General features: G+C 49.3%; 1 protein-coding gene across 3 annotated transcripts in view; it reads left to right on the top strand.

Moving 5' to 3' along the window:
* SETDB2 (SET domain bifurcated histone lysine methyltransferase 2) overlaps nucleotides 1-23,804 on the top strand; it is a 535,415-nt gene that overhangs the window by 134,856 nt on the left and 376,755 nt on the right. Inside the window, exon 5 of one of the 3 annotated variants that reach the window (XM_086934967.1) lies at nucleotides 17,587-17,671. The exons of 1 other annotated variant lie outside the window; for it this stretch is intronic. In XM_086934967.1, coding sequence (XP_086791093.1) covers nucleotides 17,587-17,671 — 85 coding nt within the window. Of the gene's footprint in view, nucleotides 1-17,586; nucleotides 17,676-23,804 lie in introns of all 3 variants that reach the window. One more of the 3 variants, XM_086934968.1, reaches the window with a different exon arrangement.

The following is a 23,804-nucleotide window of genomic DNA, read 5'->3' as shown; positions in this document are numbered from 1 at the left end:
GTTCTTCTTGGAGCTCTTGAGTTCGTCGGTGAACCATGGGGCTTTCTTGCTGCCGGGTCTGCTGGGCGGGGTCCTCAGCGGGGCGAGCTCGTCCGCGCAGTTGCTGATCCACTTCGTGAGGTTGTCGGCGGCCTGGCTGGGGTTCGCTGAGCTATCCAGTACCCCACATGTCTCAGATGCGGGAAATCAGAGGGGACCTTCTTGCACATGGTATGGAGCTGTAGGGCATTGCAACCATTTTGGCGTAAGATATTTTTCTGTTTGGGGCAGGTCCTGTCCTGGCGTCTTTCATTCGAACATAAGCCTTTCTTTCTTCACAGTACTGAGGGGATAGGAGGAAATCATTACAAATAACACTTAATATTTTTCGGCCTCACACTTGCCAAGCAGGATATTGGCCAAACGTGGAAGAGAACTTCCCTGCTGTCAGTGGGGGAGGGAATGGAGGAAGGTAATGGCAGTTTCGTTGGGGCCAAGATTGTCGTGTACCATACGCCTGGTTATCCACAAAAGCAAAGAAAATATGGTCCTGCTGGTTAATATACTGGGGTATTGACCTGCCTCCCTGCCATCCTTAGACCCTCCTTAAACCAGGCAATAAAATCAAGGTAGACCCTACTACTGTACGAAGAGTCACTTCTGTCACCTACATATGTTAATTTCAACATTTCTTATGGTGATACATGTTGTAACTTGTGCCAAGTTTAGTTGTTGGCCTGAATGTTCACAGGCGATACAGTTGTTTGGATATAATTGGTACCATCTCATATATACTGTAGCCGAAATATATGCATTGGGCGTCGCCTGTTATGTACCGCGAAACTCAATACAATTTGTTATTAAAAAAAAAAAGTAAAGTAACTGACATCAGCGTGCCAAATTGGCGCCTGTATAGGTGACACAGATGTTCCTTTCGGCTCGGACGATGCCGGCGGCGCCATCTACCGGCGTGCAGGGGTACCGCTCACAAAAAAATCTTCTATATTCAGTCTGACGCTTGGGGAAATGCAAAGGGAAGGATACATATTGTCTCTACCAGATAAAGCGTTACAGAAGGTAAGTAACTTGCTCATTTAGCATCCTACAATCCAACGAGCCTGATGGATACATATATAGGATCACATTGCCCATTGAAATTTACTGGAATTTTCCATGCGATGAAAGTCGAACAAAAATGTCCTCTTGCAACCAATTTCTTAACCAAACTGAGCCCATTTCTTGAGGATTCACATCCTGTCGATATAGAGAGGCTATCTTCTAAGAGATTCTTTTGGATGTAAATAATATTTTTGCTGTGTTCCCCTACTCATATGGGAAAGATAAATTATCAAAATTACATTTCTGCCAGAGAACACTTTTTTTACCACCTCTGCCGATCAGTGTGAGGCCAGGAAGTTCTATGTGTAGGATGTTCTTCAGCTTTGAAAACCACATCCACTCTCTTTTGTCCAGCACCAACTGGTGGGCTAGAAGCTGCAAAGACAGTTATAACTTGTTGCCTGCTTGCTCTTCCAAATAAACGTGTGCAGCTTGATCTCTTCTACCGTCAGCAGAGTGCTCTTAAGTCCCACTTGGCGGAACGCAGTCCATTTTACTATTGTCATCCATGAATCAAGTTTTTTTCCAGTGTTGTCAGTACCACAAGAGAATAGCCTCAAAATCTTTTGAAACGCTGACCCTGCCATTATATAGAACACTAGCAACTCTGTTTTGCCAACCCAGTGCCATGTGCATCACACACACTCTGCAGCCTTTGCAAAGGACACAGAACTTTTATTTAATCTTCATTATGTACTGGAGAAACGAGCACAAGGAAGACAACGCATCGAAAGGGGTTCTGTGGATTGGTCACTTTACATTGTAGATGCAGTCTTAAGATGGAGGCCTGAAGTATGTGAAGGTAATGGCTAAAAGTTTGAAAAAAAACAAATTAAGGTAGAAAGGTTCAATCAGATTAGCATGGAATGTGTTATTTACATGTTGGTGTTGAGCTACCGGCAATCCCATCAAATATTGATCTGTGATTTTGTGTAATATCTTATTTTATGCAGGTAACACCATTTATTATAGATTCCTATTTTGTTACCTGCATAGCTGAAAACATGCTGGTATCTTTAATTTATTAAAACTGATTTCCAAGTGAGGGAGCGATGTATTGCAACTAGTGAATGATATGCTGGCGAAACTTCTTTAGTTGCTCACGAATAAACGGTTTGACAAGGCACTCAAGTGCATTATTTCATGTTTAATTTTTAATTTAACAGGTTTGACATGGATATAATGTTGTTTGGCCCTACCATTCTGTGGTGCAGTTGTCTTTGCTTTTTTTCTGAATATGTAACAGGCTTCATGTTGCACACTTTGTTTGTTAAAGTAACATTTGTTTCTTTAAATTAGCTGTTCCCGGACTATTGTTTACTCGTCTCTAAAGTATTTGTACTGTGCAGCAGTGTTCGTTATTGCCTCCTTTGTTTAAAAAAGCATACAAAAAAAGACATTTTGTGGTGTTTCTGTGGTTCTCCCTATAGTAAATCTGACGCAGTATACTTTTATTATTAGGCACACAGTATATCACAGCTTTTGTAGCAGATTGTGTGTGTGAATAACCGTTCAGCCTTACAGAACTTGTTGATATCACCAAGTCAGGGGAGTACCTATATTGTGTGGCCCACGTTTAACAAGCCCTTTGGTACAACATCCTATGTGCCTTTGGCCTGTTACCAAATCTCCCTGAAACTTCTTTCAAAATGGTGACTCTTGTTGGGGAATCGGGAGGAGACAGAAAAGCTGCCTACTTCCCACCAAAAATCAGGCGGGAGTTCCCCGACACATAGACTTAAAGCAGTGGCATTTGCATCACTCAATGAATGTGCTGTGGCATAATAGCTGGTGTACAGCGGGATGCATACTTTGACCACCCTCTGTAAGAAATCATTAGCCACTAACAAATGTAGGTGAGAGTGTTCAAGGTGCCGATGATGCTCTAAACCTTAGTGGCAACACTAATGCAGGCAGGTGTATCCAGATGTTGAATGCACTTGACCTTGTTTGTTCCTTCCCATTCTGTATAAAAGCTGGGCTGTACTGTATTCGGTATTTATTTTTTGTGTATCTCAGAGGTGTTTTCTCAGTGTTTTCCAAACTTTTTGAAATCCCTGCTTTTCAGTATTTAGTTAGCTGCCTAACTCCCAGAATAGACTCAAACTGTGTTTTCCAGTATTGACAAAACATGTTGTAAAGCACATATTTAAATTTTAAAGGATAAGTGGACTAGGGTGTGTTGTGTCTTCCCACTTCCTGTGCGTCCAATTAACTCATGTTGGACTATTTTAAGCATAGCAATTTTGTATTGCACTATCACTCTCATACATTATCATACTTACATCTCCTTATCCACTCGCACATCTCATTACCTCTCACGCTCACTCTGTCAGGAAGGACCCTCTCTGTTTTACAGGGCTATTAATAGATTAGAACAGTAAGAGTGTTATATTTATACGTTTTAATTATCAAGTTCCTGGACAAACTTGGGAGTTATTCACCTACTCCTTACTAAATATTATAACATTGTAGTAGTGAGCAAAGTAATACCTTGTGAAACCTTTTCAATTTTGAGTTACACCGGATTAATTTTTAGATCTGTATTCTGAGGAACCTCAAAGTAGATGCATTAAACATGCTTGTGACTGCTTTTCTGAACTCTTTTGCCGGACTACATTAAGGTGGCACTGCTGTCATGTGAACATTCTTAGCTGCCAAGTGTCCCTATGGCAATTGTCTCACTTTAAATCAGTCCTGACCTTTTGACAGCTATCCCATTCTATTCTTGGATTTTCATTTTGCTGATAACATTTTCACCATGAGTCAAAAAACTGCAGTTGGGTAAACAGACAGAATTATCTGAAGGTTTCAAGCATAACACTGGGTCACCTTGCAGCAATTAAGTATATTGATGTGTGGAAATCCTTTTTTCATGTTTTTACCATTATCTCATGTGCATGGTGACAGTGCTCTTCTTTTATTTATTTATTTATTTATTTTTTAAAAAACCTTTATTGACAGTTATAACAATACAGCAGCAAGCATACAGCCGCCAGGGCCGGCTGTCTCCAATATAGACAAATGCTTAGGATAATTCAGTTACAAAGTGCTTCAGCCGGCAACCCGGGGGTCCGGCGGCGATTAAGCTTACATGTCATATCTATGCATATTGAGACACAGGAGAAATAAGGTTTTTCTTTTTTTGTTTTATAAAAGGGAAACCAGCAAAATAAATAAGACCGAAAAATATACATAACTGATGAGGCAAGACAGTAATCATATACATAAGTGATCCCTCCGGGAGGGGGAGAACCGCACCTAAAAGATTCTTATGTATTAGCGGATAAAGCTATAAGCAGAAAAAACGGGGGAAGGGGGAAGAGAGCAAGCAATCAATGTATCAACTAAAATCAAGACCACAGAAGGAACATCAGGCTAAGGGGACTGCAGCACCTCTGGTGGATTTACAAAAGGGGGAGTACAGATCTCTCCGCAATACTGATTCCACTGGTTCCATATTCTCCCCCACTTCTTGGGTCTACCCCGTGCGACATACACCGTTTTTTCTCGAAACATGCACCAATCCATGTTCTTCGACCAGGCGGATAGACTGGGACACTCGAGGACCCCCACAGCTGTGCAATGTCTCGTTTGGCGACCATATTCCCTAAAGTGGCCCATTGTGTCTGAGCCACGTTATAATCGTTGGGTTCCCACACATTCAGCAGACACCTACGGGCCTCAGGCAATATCGAAACTCCCGTTACCTTTTTCATGACGTCATGCACACGGTTCCAAAAGGATACTACCTCGGGGCATTCCCAAAGAATATGGAGGAAGGTACCCATCATTCCACACCCACGCTTACACAGTCCATCCACAGAGTATCTGGGGCCTGTCACATACATGCGGTGTAAAATTTTAAGTTGCACCCGTCGAAGACGGGCCGGGATAGCCACCTCCTTAGGAGAGGATATCGCTGCCTGCCAATCCTCATCATCTAGCTACAGTCCATCGCTGGCCCAGGCCTCCTGCAGCTGTAGAAGAAGGTCTGTCCGGTCGTTTATCTGTTTTTTATATATGAGAGAGATGGTACTGTCCGGGACGTGACCGTCGAGCACTCTGTCTTCCAGGGGTGAGGATTCCGGAATGAGGGTACCGGTCGGGAAGACCGAACCAATTGCGTGCCGGACCTGCAGGTAGCGGAAGTATTCCCTATCGCTAAGCGCATATTCAGTTTTTAACTCATCGAAGGTCTTTATCCTATCCTTAATCCAAAGATCCCCCACCTTGCTCATACCAATGAGGTCCCATTTCTCAAAGCCCTTGGTGGTCCATAAATTGCCTAGCCTCTCGGTAACGTATAGTGGAGCCGCTCGAGTGACAATATCCGACCAGCCCATAGCTGCGTTAGCACTATACCAAATCCGCACCGCCACCTTGGTGGGTCCCGTTAACGTCCTATCTGACTGTTTGGAATATAGTGCCTTGTGATAGTTCCCGCCCGGGAGCAACCATTTGTCCATGGCGAAGGCCAGGTTGGACACCGAGCCATACATAGCGTGATTGACCGCGCTTAGCTGGGAGGCCCAGTAGTAATGTCTGATGTCAGGCAGCGCAATGCCTCCCTCATACCAAGGCAGTGTTACTTGGCCAAGGCAATACGGGGTCGTCCGAGCCATAGTAACTTTCTCTGAAGGCTTCCGATCTCATGGAAATAGCTGGTGGGCACAAGGTCAAGGGTGTTTTGGAGTGCATACAAAAATCTAGGCAGGGACATCATTTTGAATAGAGCTGCCCTGCCCACAAGAGACAGCGGCAGCCTACACCAAGCTTTCACATCGGCTTTCAACCGAAGAAGCGGAGGGAGCAAATTACGCTGGTACCTGATTGCGGGGTCAAGCGAGATATATATTCCCAAATATTTGAAGCCGGAGTGTGAAATTTGTATCGGGCAATTACGCAGCACGAGTGGTGTATCATCAGTGAGCGAGTAGACACAGGACTTACTCCAGTTGATCACCAAACCAGAGTTCTTACCAAAGGAGCTGAGGACATCAAACAGTACCCCCAGCGATTTCCGAGGAGAAGTGAGGTAGAGGAGAAGGTCGTCCGCATATAATGATACGCGATCTTCAAAGTCGGGGGTCCACCTGATACCCTTGAGCGATGGTTCCCACCGCAACCATGCGGCCAGGGGTTCCAAAGCCAAAGCAAACAGCAGCGGGGACAGGGGGCAACTTTGTCGCGTACCTCTCCCAAGAACGAAGAGATCTGAGACCCTACCATTAACAACAACCTGTGCCAGAGGCTCCTCATAGAGAAGCTTCACCCAGCTAATGAACACCGGCCCGAAGCCAAACTTCGTAAGAGCTGCCCACAGGTATGGCCATTCCACTGTATCAAAGGCCATAGTGGCGTCTATAGAAACCAAAATGGCCGGCTCACGCAATGTCCCCACCCTAGCAAGAACGCTGTGAAGACGGCGTAGATTCAACGCAGTGTTGCGGGTTGGAATAAAGCCAGACTGGTCTGGATGTATCCGGTCCCCAATCACTTTAATTAACCGATTCGCTAACCATTTCGCCAGGATCTTAGGTTCGGCATTCAGAAGTGAAATGGGTCTGTAAGAGGTACACAGCTCACGGGGTTTCCCCTCTTTATGAATTACGGCGATAGACGCCAATCTCTGGTCTCGGGGAAGCGAGCCCTTCTCATTGGACTCCAGAAACATCGAACGAAGATACGGCACCATTTTGTTCGGACACAACTTGTACAACTCGATGGGTATACCATTTGGGCCTGTAGCTTTTCCCGAGCGAATGGAGCGAATAGCGAGCGCTATTTCATCGGTGGAGAATTCCGCCTCCATAAGCTCTCTATCAGAGTCAGATAAGCTAGGCAGCGCGATATCTCTTAGTAAAAGACGCGAGTCCTCCTCCGGCCTATCGGAGACTGGCGCATACACCGTTCGGAAATGACATGCCTTCCACGATCTCCAGTGGATCCACAACACGCACGCCATCCGCACGTTCAACAACCGGCACCACTCGATTCAGTCTTTCCCTCTTGTCCAACCATGCAACCAATTTCCCTGCTTTGTCACTCACATCAAACAAACGGCCCTGTTGCTCCCGACTCATGGCTTTAGCAGCATTCGTCACTAGGGCTTTATAGTCAGACTGTTTTAAATTCAAGACATGCACCTTATCTTGCGTGACCCCGGACTCAAGGTCGGCCTCTAGGGCAGTGATTTCAGATTCTAGCTTCACAACCTCCTCATTTTGACGTCTCTTAGCACAGGCAATCAGCGACAGCATCTGGCCCCGAAGAACAATTTTGAAAGCCTCCCACAAGGACACAGACGAGGACACCGATCCTGCATTTTCGGCAAAGTAATTGTCGATAGCCTTAACCACACCAGCCCGGGTTTCCGGATTACGGAGATGCCAAGGATTGATCGGGGCAACCCGACCCCCGGCTCCCAGGTGGAGATCTATGAGTAGCCATAGCGGGGAGTGATCCGAAAACCTCTGGGCAAATGTTGGACCTCTCTCACTGATACGGCCTGTGCCGCAGGCATGAGGATGTAATCTGAAAGAAACACGTTAGTGTTAGATTCCTTACCTTAGAATATCCCCAGGCGTCAGTCTGGATTCGGAAACTTTTGCGTAGCAGTACCCTTGCGCGTCGGTAGGCGTCGTCTGCAGGCGTCTCCTGCGGCTCCGCGTCCGTCGTCGGCGTCGTGCGCCGTGATGACGTCGCTGGAGTATATAGACGCCGCCTCCGCGCGCTGTCAGTTCTTCTTTTTTCCGCGCCAGTGGACGCAGATCTGAAGAGCGGTACCCGGTCTTTTGACCAAGTTATTTCAACTTATATCTATCTTTTGTGCCTGGTAGGATGCCCGGTTTCAAAAACTGTGACGGCTGTGACCGCACGATGTCGGTCACGGACCATCACCGACTCTGTCTCCGGTGCCTGGGCCCCGACCACGACGTCGACTCCTGCGTCGATTGCCGGGCTCTGACTAACAAGGCTATGCGGGAGCGGTCCCGCAAGCTACTCGAGCTCTGGGTGTCGGCCCCGCGTCGAGAGCGGTCGCGGTCCGGCCGGAGGTCCAGGGAGCGTTCGAGGGAGCGGTCGCGGAGCCGCGCCGTGCGCTCCGGAAGTCGACATCACTCGTCGAGTTCATCAGGTAAGAAACACAAGAAGTCGGGGCGTCGTCATCGTACCCCCGACTCCCCCCCGACGCTCGCGCGATGCGGCCGGGGGTTCGGGTGACCCCAACCCCGCGGCTCCGCGAGAGTCGCCGGCGCGGCCTGCCCCATACCCTCAGGTCCCTGGGCAAGGTGCGACGCCTGAGGAGATAGAGGCGTTCCTCGTGGCCATGAGGGCCCTATCTCCTCCGGCGGGTTCCACGGCGCCTACGGGCCCAGTGAACCCGTCCGGGGGCCCTAGCGGTTCAGCTGACCCTACCTCGACGCCGTCGGATGCTCCGACACCGGCGCCGATCCCGGCGCCGCTAGGGCCTTCGGGGTCGACGCCGGATGGACGTCCATCCAACCCGGCGCCGATTCCATCGGGGTTGCCCCCGGCGCCGCCTCCGCGCGACGCCGGTTCCTCGGTGCCGGCTTCGGGCGGCACTGGGGCTCCGGCGCCGGCTCCGGGCGGCGCCGCCCCCATACCCTCACCGAATCCGGACGCGGAGTCGGACCGGCGTCGCTCGACGCCGGGCTCGACGCCGATGGGGCCTGTCGACCCCGTGGAGCCGGTCTACTTGGTTGACACCGACTATGGTGATGATGTAGAGTACGGTGAGGGCTGGGAGGGGTCTGAGGACCCTCTGTCATGTGAGTGTCAGTATGACATGGACTGGACAGGTGATTTGGGGGACGCCAGTGGTTTGGATGACTCTCCTAACCCTGGTTTTGTCTCTCCTCCTTCCGTGGCATCGGAGGAGGGAGCTGCCTATTCAGTGGTGTTGATGAGGGCTGCCAAGGCCTTAAACCTTGAGCTCCCCGTCGCGGCCGTGAGGCCTAACATCCTCACTGAGGTCTTCAAACCGCGGTCATGCCCACAGGAGCCTCTGCTGCCGTTTAACGAAGCCTTATCAGACGTTCTGTTGGGCACGTGGTCCAGGCCCTCTTCAGGTGCGCCTGTTGATCGGAACGTGGCCTGACGCCACCGTCCTTGTCCGGACGACCCCAAGTTCCTGTCCACCCACCCCACCCCTGAGAGCCTGGTGATCCAGGCCTCTACCTCCCAGTCCGCATTCCCGTCGGCCCCGCCCGATCGGGAATCCAAGAGGTATGACCAATATGGCAAGAAGGTCTTCTCGTCCCTGAGTTTAGGACTGCGGTCTTGCAACACCGCTTGCCTCTTGGGCCGCTACACCCACTCTGTGTGGGATACGGTCGCGGAGCTGCTGCCAGAATGCCCCATGGAGGTGCGGGCAAAACTCGGCAAAGCTGTAGCTGAGGGCCGAGATGCAGCTAGATATTCTATTCGATGTGGTCTTGATACGACCGACTCGCTAGGCAGAGCGATGTTCACGACGGTGGCGATTCGTCGCCACGCCTGGTTGAGATCCGCCAACTTCTCGGCAGATGTCCAGAACACCTTGATGGACATGCCGTTCGATGGCTGTCATCTGTTTGGTGACAAGGCGGACCACGCGCTGGAACGCTTCAAGGACTCCAGGGTCACGGCAAAGTCCTTGGGTCTCTCGACCCAGCGCCAGCAAACGGGTTCGTTTCGCTCCTTTCGTGGCCACGGAAGGGGCGCCCCCACACGTGCTGCCAGACACGCACCGCAGCAATCACTTCAACGCGGTGGCGGCCGTGGAAACCGCCGTGGAGGCGGTCGGGGTCAACGGCGGGGTCAGGCCACATCTCCCCCCGCAGCATCTGCCTCAAAATCCTCCTAGTCCGTGCTTTCAGGCCCACGTGACGCCAGTGGGTGGCAGGGTTCGCCATCACCACGCCCGCTGGCGCACGATCACATCGGACAGGTGGGTGCTGCAAATCGTCCGAAGGGGCTACTCCCTCCCCTTCGAGACCACTCCTCCAGCCATGCCACCGCAGAACCACCGTGTGTCGGGGGACCACTTGCAACTTCTGCAGGAGGAAGTTACGGCCCTCTTGGCCAAGGGGGCCATCGAGCGCGTTCCTGGGCCAGAAGTAGGACGTGGTTGCTATTCCCACTACTTTCTGGTACCCAAGAAGGACAAAGGGGGCCTACGTCCTATCTTGGATCTAAGGAACGTCAACGGCTTCCTCCGGAAGGAGAAGTTCAAGATGTTGACTTTGGCTCAGGTCTTGGCTGCCCTAGACCCACAAGACTGGATGGTAGCGTTGGACTTGCAGGATGCGTATTTTCACATCCCCGTCCTGCCGGCCCACCGGCGTTACCTGCGGTTCACGGTAGGCCAGGAGCACTTTCAGTTTATCGTGCTCCCCTTCGGCCTTACCAGCGCCCCACGGGTGTTCACAAAGGTGTTGGCGGTGGTCGCAGCCCATCTGCGCAGGTTAGGGGTTTCAGTCTTCCCCTACCAAGACGACTGGTTGTTGAAGGCGGGCTCGCCCCAGACAGTCGTCCACCACCTCCAGATGATGGCAGACCTCTTGCACGACCTGGGGTTCTCCATCAATGTGCCGAAATCACACCTGTGTCCCTCTCAAAAGCTCCTTTTCATCGGAGCGGTTCTGGACTCGGCCCAGTTTCGGGTTTATCCTCCGTAACGGCGGATCCGGGATATTCAGGCGTTGATTCCCATCTTTCAGCCGCTATCCCGGGTTTCGGTCAGGTTGACGCTGCGGCTGCTGGGGCTGATGGCTTCCTGCATCCTTCTGGTGCATCACGCCCGGTGGCGGATGCGGGCTCTGCAGTGGGACCTGAAGTTTCAGTGGGCCCAGCATCAGGGCAACTTGTCCGACCACGTCTTGATCTCGGAGGGCACTGCGAGACAACTGCAGTGGTGGCTTACGGACCGCGAATGGGTCAGGGGCAAGTCCCTCTCCCTTCCCCAACCGGAGCACGTTGTCGTGACGGACGCGTCCCTCCAGGGCTGGGGAGGCCACTTGGGAGAGGCGGAGATCAGAGGCATCCGGCGGAGTCCCGGCTCCATATCAACCTGTTGAAGCTACGGGCGATTCGTCTGGCACTGAAGGCATTCCTCCCTTTTGTCAACGGGAGTGTAGTGCAGGTGTTCACGGACAACACCACCGCCATGTGGTACTGCAACAAACAAGGCGGGGTGGGGTCGTGGACCCTTTGCCAGGAGGCTCTGCGCCTCTGGCAGTGGCTGGAACGTCAGGGCGTGACTCTGACGGTTCAACACCTGGCGGGTTCTCTGAACGCCAGGGCGGACGAACTCAGCCGTCGGTGCTCGATGGATCACGAATGGCGTCTGAACTCGGACGTGGCGCAAGGCCTCTTTCGGAGATGGGGAGAGCCTTGGTTAGATCTATTCGCCACAGAAGAGAACGCGCAATGTCATCAGTTCTGCGCGTTGGAGTTTCCAAGACTGCACTCGCACGGCGACGCCTTTCGGCGTGAGTGGAGTTGCGGTCTGTTATACGCCTTTCCGCCTATACCACTTCTGCCCAGAGTGCTTAAGAAGATCAGGCGCGACCGGGCCCAAGTCATCCTTGTGGCTCCGGACTGGGCTCGAAGGTACTGGTATCCCGAGCTACTCGGCATGTCAGTCGGTCCCCCGATCCGCCTGCCTCTTCAGGAGGACCTTCTGTCGCAGCACCAGGGGACGGTCCTCCACCCGAACCTGTCCAGTCTCCACCTCCATGCTTGGAGATTGAGCGGCGGCAGTTGAGGCCATTTGACTTGCCTCCTGAAGTCTGTAATGTAATTCTGGCAGCCAAGCGTCCCTCCACGAAATCGGTATACGCCTGTCGGTGGAACAAGTTTGTGGCATGGTGCACAGCAAAGGCTGTGGATCCTCTTTCTGCCCCTCTCTCCGAGGTTCTTCTGTTCCTTCTCTCTCTTGCCCAGCAGGGCTCTGCTCTGGGCACTATCAAGGGCTACCTTTCTGCCCTTTCAGCCTTTCTTAGGCTTCCTGATCAGCCTTCTTTGTTCAAGTCCCCAATTGTAACTAGATTCTTGAAGGGCATCACACACATGTATCCACCTGTTCCGTTTGTGATGCCTCAGTGGGACTTGAACCTGGTTCTGACCTTTTTAATGTGTGCTCCCTTTGAGCCCCTTCATTCTTGCCCTCTCCGTCTCCTGACTTTAAAGACGGCTTTCCTGGTTGCCATCACCTCTGCCAGGAGGGTGAGTGAGCTCCAGGCTCTTTCTGTCAAACCTCCTTTCTTGTCCATCCATCCTGACAAGGTGGTTCTGAGGACTAGACCTTCTTTCCTGCCCAAGGTAGTTTCTGCTTTCCATATCGGGCAGTCCATCACCCTCCCTTCCTTCTTCCCGCCTCCGCATCCTTCAAAGGATGAAGAGCGGCTCCATCGTCTAGACCCAAAACGTGCGCTTTCGTTCTACATGGATCGCACACGCCAGTTCCGGGTGGATGACCAACTGTTTGTTGGCTACGTGGGTGCGAAGAAGGGACGGGCGGTACATAAACGGACCATCTCCCGTTGGGTCGTTCTCTGCATCAAAGCGTGCTACTCTTTGGCTCGGAAGGAGCCTCTTGTTGGGCTGAGGGCCCATTCCACTCGGGCCACGGCGGCTACTGCTGCCCTGGGCCGGGGAGTCCCCTTGCAGGACATTTGCCAAGCGGCTACTTGGGCCTCGCTGCACACATTTGCGAGACACTACTGCCTGGACAGTCAAGTCCGGAGGGATGGCTTTTTTGGCCGTTCTGTCCTCCAGGACTTTCTGGTGTAGGAATGTATTGGTTCGCAGACCCACCACCTGGGTTGGTATTGCTGGGGTATCTATTCTAAGGTAAGGAATCTAACACTAACGTGTTTCTTTCAGATGAACAAGTTACTTACCTTCGGTAACGATATATCTGTAAGAAACATTAGTTAGTGTTAGATTCCTTACCGAACCCACCCATCCTTCCCGTTCTGCGAACTGATACCTAGGGTTAAGGTCATCCCTTTCAGGGCCCTAGTTTCAAATGGCACTAGTGTTGGTTCTCTCATGGCTCTGCGTCTTCTGGCGCGGAAAAGCTGTGTACAAAGAACTGACGTCAGCGCGCGGAGGCGGCGTCTATATACTCCAGCGACGTCATCACGGCGCACGACGCCGACGACGGACGCGGAGCCGCAGGAGACGCCTGCAGACGACGCCTACCGACGCGCAAGGGTACTGCTACGCAAAAGTTTCCGGATCCAGACTGACGCCTGGGGATATTCTAAGGTAAGGAATCTAACACTAACTAATGTTTCTTACAGATATATCGTTACCGAAGGTAAGTAACCTGTTCATCGAGCCTAGCGAGGCTCCCGTGTGCCCCCGGATGGAAGGTGTATTGAGCTTGCCCAGGGTGTAACATCCACCAACAATCGACCAGCCCAAATGTATCCAGAAAGCCACCAAGGCAGGACTGCGACCGCGTGAGATCTCTTGGGGGGGTTACGATCATCCATGCCACAAACAACAGAGTTAAAATCTCCTCCCACAACCTAAATCCCTTCGGGGAGCTCCAGCACCAGTTTCCCCAGGTCGGCAAACGTCGTGGTCTGTAAACCCGAGGGAACGTATACTGAGAGGGCGGAGATCGCCTTCCCCTCCCACCTACCAATATTGGCCGCGTACCGTCCCCTATCATCCAGGACAGTATCATCAACCTCCAAGGGGAGGGAATTTCTAACCAGAACACCAGTCCCTCTCGATCCAGAGGTGAACCCTGAATGTGCAATCAACAGATAGCCCCTCCGATTCATTGCGTGAAACGTGTTCCCCACCAAGTGTGTTTCCTGCAATAGTACAATATCAGCGGAGTGGCGTTTCAAGTATTGAAGTACTATCCCCGCTTTATCCTGTCCCCCAAGCCAATAACATTCCAACTTAAGACTCTCAACCCCCTATCCCTCATCCCATAAGCACTGGCGGTGTCCCCCAAACCCCGAGAAGGACACAGAGATCAAAATGTACAACAATACGTAGCCTCTAAAACAATTCACTGTTAAAGGCAGGGGAAACCCAATAAACCCTTGTAGGCTTGGGCACAAAGTAATTTAAGTCAGGGGGTGCTACAAGGGACTTATTTAGAACAGATTTGAAATCATTAATGAGTTGTACATATGTAACACACTCTCGTGTATCCACAGGATAACTATCTTATATCGATTGTAACAAATATATTGATGGAAGGCAAAAGGAACACATAGAGCGAGAATTGTATTCAGTGTTCAAAATTTTTTTTTATATATATACTGTAACAAAAGTAGGGAGACAAATATAAATGAAGTAAAGCAAAAAGGTCATGAACAGAGGTCAATACAATTTTTCACTACAGTTCATAACTGAAAACATCAACTCCAGATATTCAAAGACACAACCAAAATTAATTAATAAAAAAAGGTTGCGAATTGGTGACAAAGCAACGTGACAGGAGATGATGGAGTGTCGGACACTCCATCATCTCCTGTCACGTTGCTTTGTCACCAGAAAATTTTTGAACACTGAATACAATTCTCGCTCTATGTGTTCCTTTTGCCTTCCATCAATATATTTGTTACAATCGATATAAGATAGTTATCCTGTGGATACACGAGAGTGTGTTACATATGTACAACTCATTAATGATTTCAAATCTGTTCTAAATAAGTCCCTTGTAGCACCCTCTAAAACAATTCAAACAAAAGAAAGAAACCCCCCCCTCCCCAAAAAAGCCCCAAACACACATCCCCCCTCCCTGCACCCCTGCGATAATACAAAAAACCACCCCAACTTGCAGTGTGCCTGTCGCCCTACCCCAAAAGACTAATCTACAAGAAGAAAAAGGAACATCCCAAGAGGAGGAAAAGTCCCAATCCCCCCGCCGCCTCAGGGTTTGTATCGTGAAAGTGTTATTGACCCAAAAATAAGACGAACCACCGCTGCGCGGTAAGGGAGTTGCTCACGCCGGTCTCCTCATTCCTCCTGGTCCCTCTGGCCTCCCTCCGCGCCTCTAGGCTGCTCCGTATGGTCCCGTTGCGTTGACAAAGTGTCCAACCAGTCACTAACCACCTCCGGCCTATCAAAAAATAGTACACGTTCATTATGTTCGATCCGTAGCCGGGCAGGGAAGAGCATGGCGTACTTCAGGCCCAGGTCTCTTAGTCTACGTTTCACCCCGGTAAATCCCAGTCTCTGTGTCTCCACCGATTGGGTGAAGTCGGGGTAGAAGCTGATGGATGCGTTATCAAATTTCGTGGGGCCGTTGGTCCTTGAGGCCTGCAAGATGGCGTCCCTGTCCCTGAAATTGAAGATCCTAGCAATTATAGGTCGCGGTGTGGCACCCGGTTTGCGTCTTCCGCCCGGAACTCTATGGGCACGCTCAACCGCAAAAAAGTTGCTGAGGCCCTTAGGAGCAAGATGGTTTAAAATCAGATCTTCCACAAGGAGATCAGTCGATTGTTCAGCAGAAGTCTCCGGAACTCCGACGATGCGAACATTGTTGCGCCTTGCGCGGCTTTCAAAATCCTCTAGCCGGCGGGCAAACTGTTCACTCGAGGTTCGTAGGTTCCGGACCTCGGTCTGGAGGTCGGACACGTCGGTGGTAAGACTGGCAGTTTTGATATCAAGCGACTTGACCCTCTCATTGGTTTTGGCCAAGTCCGTCCTGATCAAACTGACATCAACAGCCACTGTGTCGATCTTGGAGGCCAAAGTTTCATACTGCTGGGCCATGGATGACTTCATGCTTGCGATGGCGCTCATTACATCTCGCAGAGTTTATTCCTCCGTTTCTGGGGGGCCACCTCCGAGGTCCTCCGGAGTTTTGCCAGTCCCGCTAGGGGAACCCTTGGGGTGTGTATATCGATCCATGATGTTGGATTGAGTGGCACCACCCTGAGACGTATTCTTGGTCGTCCGTTTATCGCTTTCAGGTTTGCCCGCCATATTGAGCTGTGCGCCCCAAAGGGGCTTTTGGGACCTGGTGCGAATGGCTCCTCACGGAGAGAAACTGTGAAAAATCAAAATGCAGGGCGCCGCTTAGGAGCAGTTGAGCCAGTTGTCTCATGGACCGGCAAGAACAAAGAGCAGCTGTCTTTCAGCAGACGAGAGCAGGAAAATCGAAACCGAAAGTAGACCAGGGGTAGCAGTCTCCTGCCATCAGCCGTTGTTGTTCAACTACGCCCCGGGTATTTCGGAAGCTCAAGTCCCAGGTTGTCTCACGGTGTAGGCCTTTAGGCGTCAGGACGGAGTATTTCAGGTTTCCGGTGTCCGATTCAATTTTTGAAAAGGCCAAGGAGATCAGGAGAGGTATAGCCACAATAACCCGTCGTTAAAAACAGGATCCGTGACAGGATGATGTCGAAGGCGGCGAGGGTCTCGGGAGCTCTCAGCTCACGTGACCATCTTGGATGCCCGCTAAGCTCCTCCTCCGACAGTGCTCTTTTCACAGGTTTCTACTCCATGCATTGAACGTTTATTGCCTGGTGTGTTCGGCAGTTCACCTGTGATAAATGCTGACTTGTTAGAAAAGGGGACTGATGTATAAAACGGTTTTAACGATTCTGTGGGTAAATAGGATAGTACATATCAGCCAAGATTCTTATGACCCAGCCGTTACACAAATCAGTGAAAGAATTAAACACTGGCAAAAGATCAAATATGATTTTAATATTTCCTGGTTCTATATAGTGTATAAAATAATTTGATTGGATAGAAAACATGGCTCTGAAACCTACACCTTTAATCCAAATGCATAAAACTGGAAGAAAGGAAGAAGAAACAGTATTCTATTGACATCCCTAAACCACAAAATTCTAACAAAGTATTCTTAGACCACTCATTCTTGCTGCTACATTGTATAACACAATTATTTTGTTTTGACCTCTTCAGGAAGAAATAAAAATGACCATTCTCGCTCACTTTTCTTTATTTGAAAGACATTTTAGAACGTGGTTGTTGGTGCAGGTGTTTACCATTGTATATATGTTTACCTTGGTATGGACTGTTTAGCTTTTGGTGGGGTTTTATCAGCTATTGTAGGAGTAGGACTAAAATAGAAAAGCATAGTTACAGGAACATTGTGCTTTTGGGTGGGGTGGAGAATGTAGCATAGACCAGTTTTTCACATAAAGTAAAATACAAATTGGTAACGAAGTATGAACAGACCATTTAAGAAAAAAAAAGTTTCTGTAATGAGGTCAGGATATTGACAGATCAAGTTTATTTTGTTGCCTCTCCAGTACTTAACAAAAGACTCCATTCCACGTTGACCTACTTGTATCTTGTGTGCCACTGAAATATTTTTAAAAAAACAGATGAAGTGTAGCCCTCTAAAACAGAATAGTACTGTAAAATGTCATTTTGACTACACATTCAGTAGACTATATATAAATCTATATAGACAACATGGCGATGACTTTTCCTTATTTTCTTTTATTATTAATGTGTATGTTTTTCACATAGATGATGGGGAAGAAGACCTGCAGAAAAATAAACCGCATTTACATGCAACACAAGAAGACCAATACTCAGAAGAGAGTTCAGTTTTGTGGGTATAAACCTTACATTTTACAATAGACTAGTCTACCCGTTAACACATTGTTGTCATATCAGAATTGAAGTATCGAGGACTTTATAACATTGTGTGAAAAAATTATTAAGAACATCCTCGGGTTCCAAAATATAATATCACAATAATACGTGCCTCCATGTGAACATTTCGATTATATCATAGATACATTTACTCAACAGCTGTTCCCTGTTTTTGCCTGGAAAATTGTAGGGGCTCTTTCAAAGAGGACAGGGGGTTCCCAGTCCCCATGACCCACACCGTCTCTTCTTACTTTGATCAACCACATCAGACTGCGAGGTCTGCGGTGGGGAGACATTATCAGGGCTCGTGCTGACCAGATGAACATTCACTTTATTCACCCAAACCTCTACGTCCTCAACAACCTTCCCATCTCTCCTAGACATTTTGAGATGAACCTCCTCAGCTTATACGTACTCCTCTCCTTGTAAATGTTCTTTAATTCTGTAATGATAATATTTTCTTCTTCGGAAAGTTTAAATAAAGGAGTGTCTAAGTACACTTGGCATGTTGTATTATAGAGGCTGATAAGAATATGCTTTTAGCTTATGGTTGGTGAGTTCAGGATAGTGCAAATATCAATGTAAAGTTGTAAATTTGCACATGCCTTTCATAATGTGTTTTCATCAACCAGCTTCAACAAAGTACAGCTTGCCCATCTACCTTTCCTCATCTGACTCTTTGCCATACTAGTTTTATTCAACTGTATCATTTACAGACACTAACTGGTGCATATGCACAACTCTCTTTTCTAAACAGCAAACACAAGTGTCCGCTGCCGTGTAATGCTCCATTTTCATTTATTCAGCCTCAGAGAAACCTTTGGCCTTAGTCAACGGGGTTGCGAATGGGAATGCACAATTGTAGGAGGGTGGATACCGGACTATGGTTACCCCAGATTTTTTGCCTTGTGTATAGCTGGTTTTTTACTTAGTTGGCCTGGGACCCTGCTAATTAGGGCCCCAGGCTATCTGCTCTTTCTTAAAATGGACTCCATACACCCTAGGTGCATAACCAATTGGTACTGGACACCTTGTCAGCCCCTGTACAGTGCACTATAGGTGCCCAGGGCATAGGTGCATCCAAGGCCTACCAGGGGCTGCAGCATATTGTTTGCCACCCCTGGCTGGTACTTAAATTGACACAACTGGCTGATCACTCAGCTGGGGCAAGGTGGTGTAATCACCCCTTGCTTGGATATATTATACCTATATCTGGACACATATATACCTATAAGTCACTTCTATGGCAGGCCTTAACAATCCTGGAGGCAGAGTGCTTGGTTTTATGTGAGATGGTGCTCTAGCATGAACTGAGCCTGTCTGCAGATGTCGGGACCAACTCCCTTAGCTGTTCCGGGATATTGCCATACCATATAGTCTTAAGTGCATTATAATCCTCGCGGTTATGTGCTAACTTTGGTTTGGCTTTATCAAAACATGTCGTGTAAGGTGTCATACGATTTGGAATACTACCCCCTCGCCAGTCCTGGCGACAGGGGTAGCATTCCACCCTTCTAGAGGGAGAAGACATGTTACTTTACTGAAACGCGGTTAATTCTAACCAGAGCCTCAGCATCACAAAATGGATGCTGCTGCCACCGACACGAGTCTGACCTCCTGCTGCTGACCGAAACTTGGCAGAGGAGGCCTGGACAAAGGGTTTCCTGTCGCAGGGAGGTGCTACACCTCCCCAGACAGGAGATAGTGGATTGGGGCAGGGAGGGCTGAAAGAAACTAGACACTGCATGGGGAGCACAAGGCTTCCCCTTGCATAATCCAGTCAAACCGGTTCTGGGGCTCACCAGCCCCAGTCCTGGCGCGAAACTGGACAAAGGGAAAGGGGTGTAACCACCCCCTTCCCTGGTCCCACCCATAGGAGGGACCTAGCAGGTAATCCAGCCCACTAGTTTGGAATAAAGGTGGGAGCAGTGCCAGCGCACATCAGATTATCCTGACTGAAACTTTGATACAAAACTCTGGACCCTTCGACATCCCACTCGACGTGGAAGACTGAAGAATCTCCCTTGTGGTCAAGGAGTGACCACCCTGTGCAAACAGGCACCATCCAGCGCCTCACTGTTTGCTTTGTTGCAGTTCCCGCCGGAACTCGAGCGACAGAGATCGACATGACCCAGCTATCCTGCCTTCCAACAGCCCGATCCACAGGCCCAGCGAATCTGATACCCGTGGAGGCGACCTGAAGCGTGGGGCCGGCCATCTTGGAAAAACCACGAAGTGCTGACCGTGCAGCTCCCGAGGCTCCCTCGACGCTGTGCATTGGGGTTTGAGAAGCCCCAGCCCGAGCAGCTTTTGCACCAAAGCTACCCCCTCCACACTCTCCGAGTGCTGCGTGGGGCCCTTCTGCATTTTGCTGCTCGACGCGTTGGTCCGGTCGCTTGCCCGTTGGCTAGTGGATAGTGGCCCCAGTACCGACGAACCTTTGAATTTGCTCTGCCAGTCCGGTTGCTCTGGACTGGCCCTCACTCCCCTGAAAAGGAGCACCCGCTCTGACCTTGCTGGTCCGAGTAAGAAGCGATCTTCGAATCCTGCGTGGGTTGCGCTTGCCAAGGTTTGTTTGCTCCAATCCGGAAGCCGACACCGCCGACAGCGAGAGCCTTCGTGGGACAGCTCGTGATCCACTCCTGGACATCCTCTGTGCCCCAGAGTCCACGTGGCAGCGGAGACAAGCTTCACGACAACCACCTGATTGCGCCTGACATTGCCTGGTTCCACCCTGGTCACTGCTGAGTGACCCAGACTCTGTCCCCTCTGCTTTCAGGAACTCTACATCTTCGATCCACCCTTGGATCCAACGGACACTTCTCTTCTGGACGCCTGCAGCATCTTCATCTCCAGGCACCATCAGACTGCGTTACGAAACCAGACACACTTTGGCACCTATTCACCCGCTTCTTGTGGGTGAGGTAACTCGTGAACGCCGGTGCTCCTGCATTGGTATACACCTCTAGTGTCTAAGTCTAAAGTTTGGTAATTCTAGTCCAGTCGGAAGACTCCTTTAACAGTAACTTTGTAACTTTTTTCGCACCATTGACTTTGAATTGGTGCATGCGTGTGCTTTAAGCGCTGCACCCGAGTCCCGCAGGCTTTTCCCGACTTCACCACTGCTAGTCCCGAATAGCCCCAGCGATTCCCAAGGCCTCAAGCCTTACCACTGTTCGAGTAGCGATACTTATACCACTATTTTAGTATATGGTTTGAGTGGCCCCCGGCCTCATCCATAATTGTGCAACTTTCATATGTTTTACTGTGCTTTTGTTTAACTGCTTGTGCTTCTAGACTCATAAAGAGTATAGAGGATTATTCTGAGAATAAATACATATATTTTTATAATATATAACTTGTGTGGTGTCCTTTCATTTGATATTACAGGATTGTGATTGGTGAAACAGCTGGCTTCACATGCCCTCTTGAGTTAAGCCTTTAAGGCTGCTTAGTCCATGCTACCCTTAGGATAGCTTGTCTATAAGGTTGACTTACAACCATCACCATAAGGGATTGTTTGGACTGATACAAGGTGCCCCCAGAATTGGAGACATCATATATCAGGCCAACTTCTCACAACAATGGTTAAAGGTTTTGGGAGGCGAGCTTACAATTCAAAAAGTCTACGCTTTTGAGGGGACGCAGTCTCATTGGCATGTCTGCTCTCCCTTTTCAATTTCCCTCCCTATGTGTATTGCTTGGGTCTGCCTGGACCGATCATCTTGGTCACACGCATAGTCAAAAATGCAGGTTCATCCGTGATTGGTTGGCAATGTTTAAAGCATGAATAACTAGTTTGTTCATGAACATAAAAGTAAAGTTATCTAAATATTACCATGGCCTTGCAACTCCATGCCAAGAGTCAGTCAGTTCTTCATACTGTAATAGCTGCTCTTTCTAACTTGCCAGCAAGTTGCGAGAAGCATCCATACCAAAGGTTGGCATTTTCTTCTAGAGGATTTACAGTATTTACTTTGATGGCTCTCCATATAAAATCAGTATTTTGCTCCATCTTGGCGTGAAATCAATTTTTTTTGCCTTGACCCACAGGACATTCTTCTTTTTATGTACACTCTTTCACTTTGTTATGATCGATCATTTGCTTATAAATGTATTCACAGGTTTTGATGAGCAACCAAAATACTTGGGCCTGATTAGGAGTTAAGCGATGTGGAAGCGGGCCACCATGCCAGTATCTTGCCAAACTTGTTAGCCGACCGCTTCCCAGATTACAAGTTTTCTCTTGGTCTGGCAGCCGGTCCTTTGGTAGTCCCAGGCGGTGAGCATTAGAAAGGCACTGCAAAGAGAATGCCAAAGTAAAGTCCTGCACCTCATAGACTGTTAAATACATGCCGTGCAGGAACTAGGGGTGTCTGCATACAAGGAGGCACGCCAAGTGCCCCCCTGCATGCATCCCCTGGCCCTGAGGCAACACGAAGATGCAAATGTTATTTTTGCCATCCCCCAGCAGTTCCACTTCAGAAGTGTCTCTGTTTTCACTTGATGGCCTATAAGTAGGGAGCATAGGCCTGACAAGACTAAGGATATCTATAAAGGTATAGGGTAGTTCATTACTTTTTACATTGCTGCCAAGACCTTCTCCCAAAAGGGCCTAATAAAGGTGTAATTCAACAATATGGGGCAGAAATCCTCCAGAAGCCAATATACCCTTCAGCACAGACGACTGGTAGCCGAATAGAGTTTATTAATGTTTTACTGGAAGAAGATACAAATTAAGGTTGCGGGTCAACTCCTTTATTTGACCATCTGTGGACAGATTCTTACTGCATAGTTTCCACGCCCAGAGGAATACAGTGACATTCGTACAGTGTTGGTCAAATTGAAGTATCGCTAAAGTGTCATTTGCACTGGACATGGAATGAGTTTGAAGGATTTATTTAGTGAGAACCGATGACTGCAAATAAATATCGAATAGATTAGTCAAGAAGGAAGGAGTCTTCTGAAACCTAACAAGGGAACAGTAGCATGGTAAAATAATGGGCTGTCAAGGCTAGTGATGTGGTCACACCCACCACCACCACATTCTCCCGCACCGAGGCATACGGAGCTCTTTCAAAGCTGGGTCACACACTGGGCGTTGGTAGACGCTTGGAGAGCACACCACCCACTATCACGTCTCTACTCGTTCCATTCCGCATAACCTGCTGGTCAGATTAGACAGATTCTTATTTTCCCCATCACAGCACACGGATTACTTGGGCCGTGTACTTTCTGATCACGATGCACACATCTTACGCATTCACTGGAGGCCCCCCTCATCCCCCGGTGCCCACTTGGCGCCTCCTACGCGACTGTCTGACGGACCAAGTGTTCAAATACGACCATGAACAACACATACAGGACTACTTTACCAACAACGGGGACAGCCACTTCCAAACTGGTAGAATGGGACGCATTCAAGATTGTGGTTCGGGGAGCATGCATTAAACAAATAGTGGGGGTGAAACGCACACTAGAACGCACACTCACCACCACAGAACAAAAATTAGCTACCCTCACAAGACGAGAAGACGCAAATGCTGCAACAGCAGCACAAGCGGCGGCGGCCAAAACGCAGTACTCTGCGGCCATGTCAGACTTACGCAAATACAACTTTAGAGCCTACGCCTCTCAAATGCAGAAAGAAAGAGACAAAATGGGCACAGTCTTAGCGTGGCTAGCAAAACAGGACACAGACACAAAACCCATCACCGAGATAATAGACTCTTCTGGTAACTTAGTACGATCCCAAATACACATTCTAAATTCATTCCAGCATTATTACAACACAATTTACCGCACCCCGTCACAGCTCAGACAGGTGGTGATAAGCCACTTTCTGGGCCCCCCTATCTATCCCACACATCACGGAATGAGAAAAAAACACACTAGACGCAAAAATATTACCGTCTGACGTCACCCATGCGATCCGTGCGCTAGCGAGAAACAAGGCACAGGGCCTGGACGGTCTACCTCTTGAATATTACAGCACCTTCTCCTCCCTGCTAGTCCCTCGCCTCGTAGAGATGTTGGTGGCGGCACTTGAGAGAGGTAAACTGCCCAGCTCCCTCCGCGAGTCGGTCATA

Source organism: Lissotriton vulgaris, chromosome 8 (genome assembly GCF_964263255.1).
Source record: "Lissotriton vulgaris chromosome 8, aLisVul1.2, whole genome shotgun sequence".
Lineage (NCBI taxonomy): Eukaryota > Metazoa > Chordata > Amphibia > Caudata > Salamandridae > Lissotriton > Lissotriton vulgaris.
The sequence above is the reverse complement of the archived record's forward strand: the minus strand, read 5'-3'. Positions and strand labels throughout refer to the sequence as shown.